This window comes from Gouania willdenowi, chromosome 13 (assembly GCF_900634775.1).
Source record: "Gouania willdenowi chromosome 13, fGouWil2.1, whole genome shotgun sequence".
Lineage (NCBI taxonomy): Eukaryota > Metazoa > Chordata > Actinopteri > Blenniiformes > Gobiesocidae > Gouania > Gouania willdenowi.
In genome coordinates, this window is record NC_041056.1 from 6,572,853 (window position 1) to 6,586,326 (window position 13,474).

General features: G+C 40.4%; 1 protein-coding gene across 1 annotated transcript; it reads left to right on the forward strand.

Moving 5' to 3' along the window:
- Positions 1-1,021: 1,021 nt before the first annotated feature.
- Positions 1,022-9,644, forward strand: spred3 (sprouty related EVH1 domain containing 3). The gene is made up of 6 exons (XM_028465786.1): positions 1,022-1,287; positions 2,565-2,730; positions 4,720-4,888; positions 4,976-5,037; positions 5,118-5,276; positions 6,408-9,644. Exons 1-6 carry the CDS (start codon positions 1,277-1,279, stop codon positions 7,395-7,397), a joined length of 1,557 nt encoding a protein of 518 aa, XP_028321587.1. The 5' UTR covers positions 1,022-1,276; the 3' UTR covers positions 7,398-9,644.
- Positions 9,645-13,474: the final 3,830 nt, after the last annotated feature.

Genomic DNA, 13,474 nt, shown 5'->3' on the forward strand with positions numbered 1-13,474 from the left:
TATTTTTTTTATTGAATAAAGACATAAAAATTACCTCCATATACATTTGGCGTTACTGATGTTTTTCTGGCCTGGTACTGGTACATACTGGTACTAGTACTGGCACTGGTGCTTACTGGTATTTACAGGTACTTGTACTGGTGATTGCTGGTGCTGGTACTGGCGCTGGTGATTACTGGTGCTGGTACTGGTGATTTCTGGTACTGGTGCTGGTACTGATGCTGGTACTGGTGCTGATGATTACTGGTGCTGGTACTGATGATTACTGGTACTGGTGCTGGTACTGGTACTGATGATTACTGGTACTGGTGCTGGTACTGGTGATTACTGGTACTGGTGCTGATGATTACTGGTACTGGTGATTACTGGTACTGGTGATTACTGGTGCTGGTACTGGTGATTAGTGGTACTGGTGCTGGTACTGATGATTACTGGTACTGATGATTACTGGTACTGGTGCTGGTACTGGTACTGGTGATTACTGGTACTGGTGATTACTGGTACTGGTAATTACTGGTACTAGTGCTGGTGATTACTGGTACTGGTGCTGGTACTGGTGATTACTGGTACTGGTGCTGGTACTGGTGATTACTGGTACTGGTGCTGGTGATGGTGCTGGTACTGGTACTGATGCGTACTGGCACTGGCACTAGCACCGGAACTGGTACTGGTGCTTACTGGTACTGGTGCTTACTGGTACTGGTGCTTACTGGTACTGGTACTGGTACTGGTGCTTGTACTGGTACTGGTACTGGTGGTTACTGGTGCGGATGGTTCTGAGGATCAGCCGGAGGTCAGCGATGGTTTAACCGCCCACGTCGCTGCATACATCAGCAGCTCCTTAACCAACTCACCACACACACACACACACACACACACACACACACACACACACACACTTAGAGGGAGAGAGAGCTGCGATGCTGTCAATGATTAGTGCGGATGTGCTGGCACAGGGCAGGTAGAGGGAGAGGAAGAGGAGGAGGAGGGAGGGAGGGAAGGAGGGAGGATGCTTCCAGCGGAAAATGGCTGCTGCAACCTCAAGCCTATCCTGATACACACCGAGACCACATCCAGGTGGAGGGAGGACGGGAGGGAGGATTAGGAGGACTATAGGAGGGTGAGGACAGACCCAGGAGGAAGGATGTGAGATCTCCAGGAGGAGGAGGAGGAGAGGACCACAGAGAGGGAGAGAGAGAGAGAGAGAGGACACCCTGGGGTGGGCTGCTGCTGCTGCTGCTGCTGCTGCTGCTGCTGCAAGCGGCAACACCGAGCCATGGAGGGCGAGTAAGTCCTTACATTTTCATTTTTTTTACTTCCATCACACACACACACACTAACACACACAGCAACACACAGGGCGAACATCCATGAGCATCATCCATCCATTCATCCACCCATCCATCCATCCATCCTCATCCAACAGCATCAGCGGCTTGTCATCATCAGCATCCCCAGCATCACGCACTCTCATCCGGGCTCACATCCATCCAGCAGCCCCCCGCCCCCCACCGGGTGATAAACACAGTAACACAGCATTACGTAGCAGTGCTCCATAATAATAACACTCCGACATGACGGCAACAAAAGGAAAACGGCCCTGTCACTGACAGGTACACACGCACGGTGCGTTAAATGTTCACAGAGCGCGTGAACATGGCGCGCAGTGTGTCGGCGTCATTGAGGACACGGTGTGATTTTTATCAACGTGTCTCAGGCTTTCATTATGATTTTTAAAGCCCGACTTTATGAATGAAATGGGATTTTTTTTTCCTCCCTCACCCCTCCTCTCTTCCTCTCCTTCCTCCCTTTTTCCCTCTCCTTCATCCACCCCCCTCCCCCATTTCCTCTACACACACACACACACACACACACACACACACACACACACACGCACACACACACACACACACACACACACACACACACACACACACACACACACACACACACACACACACACACCCTCCATATAATAAACAATTCCCATTTGATGTCCATTTTCCACCACCGTCGGGAATGAATTGGTCCCAGTCATCCCATTCATAAAAAAGGGAAAAAACCAACCCAGCACGTTTTTCCTTATCAATAATAATACGTGTTCAGATGATAATGGGCGGACTGGGGATGCTGGAAGACATGTAGTCCACTGGTATAAATGCAACAATTACATTTGGCAAAAATGATGTGAAATGGAATGAATTCATTGTTAAATATGTCTGTGGCACGAGCCGGATGCACGTGCCGATCCGGGTTGTTTATGTGTCTATGTCTTTTTTTCTTCTTCAGGTTTTTATTTTTCCTATTTCCATCAGTGTGTCATTAAACGCACCACAGCCTCTGATGGCGATGGGGTGCGTTCATTGATACCTCTACCCTCCTCCTCCTCCTCCTCCTCCTCCTCCTCCTCCTCCCACTTCATAGATTCCCAGTCTGTGTTGCAGCATTCCCAGTTTGCACATTCCAGTCCGTTTAAAGCACAAAGGCGGGATTAAAATGAAAAAAAGGCCATATTCAGTGTTCACATCCCTGTTTGTGTTTATATTACGTGTTTCTCTCCATAGTGTGCGTGTGCGCGCCGTGGTGATGACACGTGACGACTCCAGTGGCGGATGGCTGCCGCTCGGAGGCGGCGGCCTCAGTCACGTGGTGATATGCAAGGGGCGGAGCCAGGACGGAAGGGGGCGGAGAGAGTTCATCATCCGCGGAGAGCGGCTACGTGACCGAGCAGTGAGTGCGTGTGCGTGTGTCAGTGCCACGTAGTTCCACCTTCACTTTAACACTGTAGAAAAAAAAACATGAGCAGCGGTTTATTTTATATCTGCACTTTAGACTTAGTGCGGATTTCTGACATTTTCCAACGCGATTTACTGCGGATTATCCTGCCTTCGCACGCGTTTATTTTACTCTATTACATTCTTTATTATTAATCCTAGTCAGATTAGAAAACGTTCTTTTCAAAGGAAAACCTGTCCAAAATAGGCAGCGTTTAACACAAAAACACAGTTACGATTTTAACAAATGCTAAATTTATGCTTAATTTAATATTTTATTTATTTTATATTCATATATATTATATATTGGCTATATTAGAGGATTTTAAATACCGGTAAGTAATCATTTAAATTTCCTGTTGAAATTCCAATTGTCAAAGTCTAAATTCGATTACAAACCAATTTTCCATTAATAGCGATTGCCAATTAGATTTTCGATTATTGTTCAGCTGCTGAATTACTTTCACTTCTTAGTTTTGAGTAACACCTCACAGCACCTTCAATATTGTATATAGTGTAACGAAAATATCCAAATTAGAAGGACTCGCCTGGTTTGTATTACAATTTGAAAATTTGGAATTTTAAGAATCAATTTATAATCCTCACTAATAAAATCACAGTTAATCGATTATAAATATCCACAATAGGACAACATTACAAATATGCAAAGACTTGTTTAAAATACAAGGAATAACATTGACAAATAAAACAAAATAAAAAGATCAAATAATGAAGTAGTGACGCCATGACAGTGGGCGCGAGAATGGTTTTTGGCTTAATGTTTTTTGGCTTCATTCTGAAGAAGAATATTTACGATTATTGCCTTTTTCAACAAATGTAAAAATTTTGATTCATTTTGTTGAATTTGTGTTGAAAAAAAATCATTATTCAAAGGGGAGTGCAACAGATAAAGTTTGAGAACTACTGATGATATAATGGAATAGCATGTAGCTACATCTACAAGTTCAGGTTCAAAGTAGATAGAAACCAGAAACACAAAGTGCAACAATCTTATTCTGAATGCTAGTTTTTTTTTAGATTCATTTTTGGTAAACATTGACAACAAAATCAAACACTTTCCAGGGAGGCTGAACTTTTGCAATTTATCCATATGCTTGTAGTGAAAATGGGAAACTGAATTTGAATACAGGAAAACTGCATGAATTGACTTTGTCCCTGCTCTTTTGGAATGTGATGCAGCAATTATTGAGGAAATATACTCACAAAACAAATAGATAAATTAGGCATCATGGGGTTTTTTTTGTGCATGTTTTGTTGTTTGTTGTGCAATGTGGTTTATTTACATTTGTATGAATATGCAAATGGTTTCCACATTATTCAGAAAAACATTAATCAAGTGTTCCTGAACAGATGCCGGTCCTTCAGGGCATCCAATTCGGCCCTCAAGAGGAAGTGAAAATGACAGAGAAAACATGAATCATTTTGTAAATTACCAAATAATTCATTTGTAAATTGTTGTTGAAAGAACTCTAAATCTTTCCAAAATCTTGCAATTTTTCTCAAATTAATCCACAAAATCTCAAATTAAATAAAAATTGGTCAAAAAAATAAATAAATCAAAGGACATTTAAGTATCTCTCACTTATTGCTTTGTTATTGTTGATGCCTTCCATACTTTATGTCTGATCTATAACTGGAAGTGCACACTTGGGTACATTCATTTTCCCGCCTAAAACCTGTTGAGATCTGGTCCGTATTTGGCCCTTGAACTAAAATGAGTTTGACACCCTCATGGCTAGAATTAGTAAGATCTGTAAGCCAGGTTTAGTGCTGAGGTGAATACTGCATGTAGGTTGGTTTTTCTTTTATGGTTTTTGGAAGAGAGAGAGATACCAAATTGCTGGGTGTATTTCACATGCTTGCTCATGTTATTTGGTATATTAGCTTCCTATGTTGACAGGTTTGTGTACTTTGGTATCTTTAGCCAGTGTTGGAGTGTGCAGTGCAAAGAGGGTTAGTGTACAACAAGGTGAACCCCATCTTCCATCACTGGCGGGTCGAGGATCGGAAGTTCGGCCTGACGTTCCAGAGTCCGGCCGATGCCATCTCCTTTGAGAAAGGGCTGCAGACCGTCATCGACAAACTAGACAGAGGTAGACAATAATATAAAAGCCCAATTCCAGCCAAGATGTGTTTGAGCAGGATATAAAGCTAAAAGTTCTTCCTTCTGTGTCATCAAGGCTCCGATTCGCCTTCATCCTCCACGGCAGAAGAGGCCGACACCGAGGATGACGGACAAGCTGTGAGTCTCACCCACAGACTTGTTCATGTCTGTCTATCGTCTCCTGTCACAGTTCTTTAGACTCTTGCAACCTCTGTCAGTCCCACACAGGGAGCGAGTCGTCGTCAAACAGTAGAAAGGAGATGCTTCCTAAACCCATCACCATAGTGACCAGCGAGTCTTCGTCTACCTGCTTCGTGCGTCCGGAGGAGTTTGGCTTTGGATCCAGCCAAGCTGTGACCACTCAGACGCCTGCTCAGGTGAGACCCAACCATCAGCTTCACGAAGATGCTCAAACCAGTCGGAAACTATCGCACAATTTTAACAACTAGACAAACAGGATGTGAGACATCTTGGACTTAAATGTAACATTAGGTTCTTTAGTAAACCACAGTCAAAAATTCAGATTAAAAACCATTTTGTTAACAGCTACCGTTTTTTAACCATTTTTTGGTTAAAGCATCTCGGATCCGGGTTTTCAGGGCATACCACCGACTACCGACTATATGTAAAAAAAAAAAAAGCATTCATCACTTACTAATGGTTCACCTTGTAGGCTACAATATTTTGAATTTCAAAGTACTTATTTTTAGCTTACTGGTGATTAAGGCGTACCTCTATCAGACTTTGGACAGATCTACAAGTCATGTCTAGGAGAGATTGGAGACTGTGCGTCTTCTAGCCACTGCAGAATGTGCCATGGTCTTTTAGCTTTTAACTGCAATCTTGGATATTGGTTAGAGATTCAGTTTCTCTAAGTCAAAATGAATATCGCAGATATCTGAAAGGCCTAATTATGTCACTTTTGCCATTCATGTCTATGAGGGTATATTAGTTATCAATAATGCCATTATGCCTAGTCATCAACACTTGAGCAAGAGTTAAAGATATTTTGAACTTGAGTTTTGATGTATGTGAAATAATGTTGTAGATATCTGCAATATTTATTTGGACCGGGCAGAATTGAATTCCAGGTATCTCTAATATCCAATATTCCATGTAGCCATTAAAGGTTAAGTTGGCTTGCCATAGCAGGACTCCCTCTGTCCTGCAGAGATAGTGCATTAGCTACATTAGCTTTCATCAGAAGGGATGTTGTTATTCTGTTTAAAAATGTCCAATTTCATTTAATATGGATGAAACACAGCAACTAGATCTCACAATGAAGTGTTATTATTTCTAACCTATGTGATGCAGTTTATTGCATTTTATTAAATGCCGAAGCTTGAATCAGGTTCTCAGATGATTGGTTGATATATTTTTGTTGTCGGGCTTTCAGTAAATCTGGCCTTTGTATCTCTGTGTATCTGATCATTTATGAAGTGTTGAGGATAAAATCTTCTCTTGATGTTGGATTCAACTCACGTTGTTCTTCTACAACCTCTCCACAGATCCACACCAGGCCGGGGCAGTTGTCAGCTGTATTGAATCCCCCTGCGCCCCCACCTCCACCTCCAGCTCCACCCACTCCCCCTGCTGGCCCCCAAGGCTCATCTCCCTTATCCCCCCTCTCCCCCACTATCTCCCTGCTGGAAGAGGGAGACCTTCGCAGTGTGGATCCTTGCAAGGACCTTTGGGGATCCCGAGGATACGAGGACTACAGACGAGCGGGGTCCACCAGGACTATGGTCGGGGGTCTGACGGGCGGTGTGGTTGTCAGTGGCGGGGGGAGCCTGCAGGACAAGTCGGAGCTTTGCGTGGTTCACTTTGAGAAGGATCTGGCAGGAGTTGGGACGGCCGGCTGCGAGATGACAGTGAGCCTGGACAGCAAAGCCTCGCAGCGTCTGTCCTCATCGTCGCCCACCTGCGTGTCGATGTCCAACGCCGTCTCAGGTGTGTCCTCAGGTGCGGGCTCGCCCCAGGAGACCGGCAAGGGTTCGCCATCTCCCTGCTGCATCCACACCTCGCTGGCCATGCCGAGGTCACGGACTCGTAAGAGAGGAGGCGGCGCGAGCAGCAGCGGCGACCCAGGCGTGATCTCCCCTGACGAAGACAGCCCGTGTCCTCAGGGTTCGTCGTCGTGCTCGTCTCGCTGCGTGTACTGCCGTTCGGTTTTTAGCGCCTCAGAGAATGGGCGGGGCCGCTGCAGAGACGCCCCTGACCCCGCCCTGCACTGCCTTCGCCAGTGGACATGTGTGTGGTGCGCAGAAAGTCTGCTGTACCACTGCATGTCGGACTCTGAAGGGGAGTTCTGGGAACCTTGTTCGTGTGATGAGTCCATGGGGGGCCACCCGCACCCCCTCTGCTGCGCTCGCTGGTTGGCCCTCCTGGCTCTCTCGCTCTTCGTGCCCTGCATGTGCTGCTACCTGCCTTTGCGCGCCTGCCTGCGATGTGGGGAAAGGTGTGGCTGTTGTGGGGGAAAGCACAAGGCGGTCCGATGAGGCCGGGTCGAGGAGTGCAACGGTTCCTTGGATCGTCAATGAAGGGTTAGAGGTCTCAGAAGACCCGAATCTCCATAATGACCCCTCAGCCTTCCACTGCATTCAGCTCTTTTCAACCCGGGGCCTTCCTCTGGTTCCTGAGTGCCAGAGAGGCACTCAGACCAGAATCTGTGGGAATTATCTGGAGCCTCATTGTTGATTTACGGAGGAACGGTTGATCTATTCGCACTTGAACAAGTGCAACTGAGGCAACAACGATGTGTACACCGTTTCAAATGTCTTTTTGTTTCTTTTTTTTTTTTAATTCTCAGAGAAAAACTCAAAAAACAAAAGATGTTTATATATATGATTGTTCTAATTTTAATTGGTATATTTTATTAAATGTATTGACAGATTCCCCAAATGTCGCACATATCCACAAACGTAAGGAGCTTAAATGTACTTGTGATAGCCTGGTGTCCAAACCCGGCACTGGAGGTCCAGCTGATTTTAGATCCTTGTCTCCCTGTTCCAACACACACATCTAATGATTGTGTCGCGCCATTAATCAAAAACCTGGATTAAAGAATGACACAATGTCTTTGAATTTGCTGAAGACAATTTTTTTTTAAAAAATTGGACAAGACCCTCGACTAGACTAGTCTAGTTTAATCCAGTCTATTGTCAAGAGATTAGATACTAAAAAGACCATTAGACGTGATCTGAGACTAGACACTATTAGACTAAATTGATCACTAAACCAGACACCAGCCTGGCACTAGCATAGAATTGACTAAATTAGACAGTACAGTAGACTATACTCGACTCCATTAGACAAACCAGAAACTAGACCCTACTAGATGCTAGTCTTTTGTCTAGACTAGACCCATCTAGACACTATACTTGATCTGAGACTTGACTAGACACTTTTAGACTAGATTGATCACTAGAATAGACACAAGACTAGAGACTGAATTACTAGATAAGTCTAGACTGGACAGTAGACAAGATTAGGCACTAGCTTTGACACTATCTTAGACTAGACACTGAATTGGACTTGATTAGACTAGACTAGATGCTAGTCTAGTTTAGTCTATTGTCAAGACTAGAGACTAGATCCATTTAGACGCTATACTAGATCTGAGACTAGACTAAACACTATCTTAGACTACACACTAAACTGGACTTGATTAGACTAGACCGTGAGCTACACAAGATTAACCTGGACACTGAACTAGACTACACAAGCCAGACAGTGAACATGACAAGACAAACCAGACACTAGACAAGACATTGACTTGCCCTGACTAAATTTAACAATATAACACTGGACTAGACTACACACGACTGGACAGTAGAACATATCAGAGTAAACAAGTCTAGACAGGACTAGCCGCAATGATTGAGGTTATCACTTAAATTAAGGATGAAAATAAAAAGAATAAATGTAACAAGTCAAGTCACCGACCTTAATAACTTTTAGCTCTGAAATGATTTTATAATTGTCCAACCTGGCAACACTCTCCGTTAGTCAAATGTCCAAATTTAACAAATACACAATGTAGGAGAAATTTGTTTTTTTCCTGTAATTCTTCACAGTTTTCTTATAGAAACACACTGGTCTGGAGTGTTAACTACAGTCCTTTGGTTATGATGAGTGCATATTAAACTAATGATTGGAATCAGGTGTGTTGAAGCAGTGCAGCCCAGGACTGCAGCCCTCCAGGACCTGAGCTGGACACCTCTGTGCTAGAACAGGCATCACCCTTTACTTCTAAAAAAAACCCTGAGATGCAGATGAAGAAATAGAAAAAAGTGAGGTGACGGGGAGTACTTAAGACACCTTTAGACCACAAAGTGTTGTCTGTCAATCCAGTAGTTGACCACAGATGAAATGCAAACAGTCAATTATCGTCAAGGGAAGTTGCAATGACTTAAAGGTTCCACTGATGGTCCTCCGTAACCTAAACGGTTACTCTTCTGATGAATTGAGAATGTCTGTCACAAACATAACACACCTCCACTTTGCACATTGTTTCCCCATCTTGTGTTGTTTGGTTTTTTTAGTCAATCTCACAGAAAAACATTACATTCCACCAAACTTCAGTTGAAGGTGCTAAACCTGAGTGTGTTCTACCTGCTGTAGGCTCCCAAAGAGAAGCAAGGCAGGTGAGCGAGCATCCCAAAAGAAAAAGTGCAATGAACAATGAATGGAAAGAGTATTTTTGTACTTATCGTATCGCTCGTGAAGAAGAAAAAGAAAAAGAAACAGAAGAAGAAGAGAGAGAAAAAAAAGAAGCAGAAATGAAACAGAAACAGTGTTGGAGCTGAATAGCGTGGTGTGTTGTTGTGGAGCGTGTTTTCCGACAGGTAGAAACTTGTGTTTGAGCAACAGCACGTGGCTCACCGCTGTGACATTGTGTGCTGTAGACTGTTGACCCCCCATGAAAAAGAAAAGACCTGAGAAGGAAAAAAAAAGACAGATGAAGGCAGGTGTTTGTCAGACCTGCAGAGGCAGATGTGTTTGTTGAATGTTGCTTTAAGTATTACCGTCACAGCAAAAAGCTGCTATTTTTAAAGTCATGCTCTTTGATGCCAGTCAAAATCCAAACGTCCTCTAATCACGAGGAGCTGCACGACCGTTAGAAATACTCACGATATTTACCATCGAGGTGCTGAGAATGTGAAACGGCTTGAATTTATAAACACAAAATCCTCCAAATGCATCAAATAACCTTAGTTTCTGTGCAAACTGAGTGAATAATGGTAAAAAAAACCAACTGACTTTGAATCATTTTTGAAGGCTTTAATCTGGTTTTTAGATGAATTGACATATTTTGCAGGAAACTGTCAAAGAAATAACTGAGTTTAGATGTTTTTCCCTGTTGAATGCTTCAACTTGAATATGCATTTCCCTCTCAAAAAAGAGGAATTCTAAAAATTTTAAGAAGAATTGTAAAACTTGAGAAGGGAGATGATCAATAATTGACAAAATGCTGGAAAGAAATGCATCAGAATTCATTTTAAACTTAATTTTTTTAAGGTAAGACACTATGATAGTGTTAAATATTGTCAGCAGACCTCACTAAGAACAATTAAAATCAAGAAAACACAAAATGTATTTATTGTTGATGCCATTTTTACACATAAATAATATTTTTTCCAATGCAACAAGCTTGGATTTAAGTTTTAAGTGAACAATTTTGAAGATTTTTTAAATAAAATTCCCATTAAGTGTAAATTTCACACAAATTCCCTTGCATCCTATAGTGAGACATCTCATGAAATATTATGAAATAGAACTTAAATCTACAATTCCACAAAAGTTAAGAAGAATTGTAAGACTTGAGAGGGGAGATGATGAATAACTGACAAAAAGCTTGAAAGAAATGCATCAAAATCAACACATTTCTCAAGAATTTTGAACATGTTTCCTACGATTTGTGTGTTTTTTAAAGCAAGACACAATGACAGTATTAAATATTGTTAGAAGACCTCACTAAAAACAATCAGAATTACGAAAACACCAAATAGGAACATTTTTCAAGATTTTTGACATGAAATCCCAAAATAAAACAACATAGGATCAAAATCAAGAATTGTGGATAATCAAATTTAGTAAAATAAGATAAGAAATTCACCAGATATGTCCCCTTAACTTAAAAAATGAACAAAATATTGTCTATTGTTTTGATGATCAGGTTAAAGCAAGTGTGCAGTATTTCTGTCCTCATTTTCTAAATAACGACATGATGCCGTTCGAATGTGAAACTTGTAGAAACAAGTTGCAAAATGCGACGTAAACAGTGACATTTTCTAAAAGCACAGAATTCAAAGTGAAATTAGAATAATCAGCATCTTCTTTTAAAGACCTGAAACAACTGTTGAGTGAAATCTAAGGCCTTGTTTACAAGTACCCGGGTATGCTTTTTTAAAAACATGTTGACAAAGTAAAAGTTGCTAGTTACTTTCAATCCCCACGTTTATTTTGGGTGATAAATCTTGCCACGGTTCCCTTGCATTCAGTAAACATCTCATGTAGAAACTTAAAAAGGAAATGACGAAATCTTTATTTATTTTCCACAAAGGCGTCTGTATAAAATAAAAGGCTTGTCAAAATGTAGATTTCTTTTTTTTTAAGAATAAAGTAACACCAATGAATTCAATTCAAAATGAAAAAAAATCTCAGGCTCTAAGTATAGATACATTTATTAACTCTAAAACTGGGAAAATAACCAGCATTCAATGGTGTTTTGTCGCGGTGCATTACGTTTAATCTGATTGGTCGGCTATGATGTAATGCATTTGATTGTTGTCTAGTCATTTCATCTTTTTTTGTACTTTCACATTGTCCGTTGTACACTTTAAAACAAAAAAATAATAAATTTACTCAGTAACGGTTGGGTGTTGAAATGTAACAAATTACTTCTTTTAAAACGTACTTAAGTACAAGTAAAATGACTGATTTAGAAACACTCAAAAAAGTACAAGTACCCATAAAAGCAGCTCTATTACAGTAACATGACATCTTGTAATCCAATACTTTCACCTCTGGGCATTAGTAGTGGATGAGAAAAGCCTTTGGAAGAAATAACAACAGAACTGAATAGTATTATGGTGCAGAACTACATGTGAAATCACAATAATTATGTTAAAAGAAAGTTAATTTTGGGTATTTTCTGTTTGTTTTTAAAGCCAAATGAGTCAAATCTTGGGGTACATGTAAACAAGGCCCGAACCCTTTAGAAACCTCACACTATCATCACTCGTTTGTATTCAGCTGGAAAACGTACATTCAAAATGACTGAGAGCGAGTGAACAGGAACGTCACGGAATCCCATCCACATGAAAATCCACTTTTTTCTTTTTTTTTTTTTTTTGCCAAAAAATGAAATGTTTTGTCAAAAAAAAAAAAAAAAAAAATCACCCTTTGTCCCTGTGACACACACACTTGTGTGCACACCGCTCCCTCAGTGCGCACACACACACACACCCCCATGATGACTTGATGGTGCAGAACCAGTAAAGCCATTGCACAGTTTTAGCTGTTTAACACTGACAGCGCCCCCCCACCCCCCCCCCCCCCCCCCAATCTCACATCTTAATAAATGTGCCTTTTGATTTGAGTAATCAATACCTTATGATTTATAAGTAACTCTGTATTAAGTACTAATACCTTCTTCTTCTTTTGGTTATTGATTTCCGCCAATGTGCATATTTTCAGATGTACGTATTTATTAGTTTGAAAGTAATTATTGAGATATTACCTGTTTATTTATTTATTGAGATATTTATTCTGATTCTTTATTTTTGGAGACAGGTTTTTATCTTGTGTGCCGTCTTACTTCTGACTTTGTGCCAATGTGCTGCTTTGAGGTGTTACATATCGTGGGTTTGTATCATTATTAAACCCTCACTCTATATTTTAAAGACGTCTCTTCTTCTTCTTCTTCTCCTTCATTCAGAAACACAAACTCCTCAATCAGTCGTGTTTAATAGATAAAGCTCAAGGTAACCACAAAGTGCAAACTGTCATATTTATTTAATTACGTTTAAAAATAACACTACATTTGCATATAGACAGAAACAGCTCTGAAATTAGTTATGTAAAAATATTTATATGACACAAACTCCTGAAACAATCAAACCATAAAGATAAAGTTGTATTAGTGGATTTAAGAAGTTTATTCACTTCAATTTTTTTTTTTTTTTTACCAATTACATTTGGCACAAAAGGTAATAATAATTCAAATAAAATAAAAATAATTTCAGATTGTTTTATTTTTGAGGGAATACTGTAAATTATTCTAAATCAAACAAGGGCTCTGTAATTTTATTTTATAATTAATCATTCTTACAATTAAAAAAAAATATTTATAACTTCTTTATCGTGATTATTTTTCAATTTATTTTAGTTTATTTTCACTTTATACTGTCTCTTTTAAAAAAAGTTTTTTACTATCTCTCACACATTTTGAGCTTTAAACCCCATAAATCCAAGAAAAATTCATATTAAAATATGTGTTATTATAACACTATATGTAATGTTACAATACCATAATATTAGCTATTAAATTTATAATAATCAAATATTTAAA

Bases quoted from the DNA above. Each gene is read 5' to 3' on its own strand.
- spred3 (XM_028465786.1), top strand. The intron at 2,731-4,719 runs GTGAGTGCGTGT...TGGTATCTTTAG, and splicing joins AGCGGCTACGTGACCGAGCA to CCAGTGTTGGAGTGTGCAGT. The intron at 5,038-5,117 runs GTGAGTCTCACC...AACCTCTGTCAG, and splicing joins CCGAGGATGACGGACAAGCT to TCCCACACAGGGAGCGAGTC.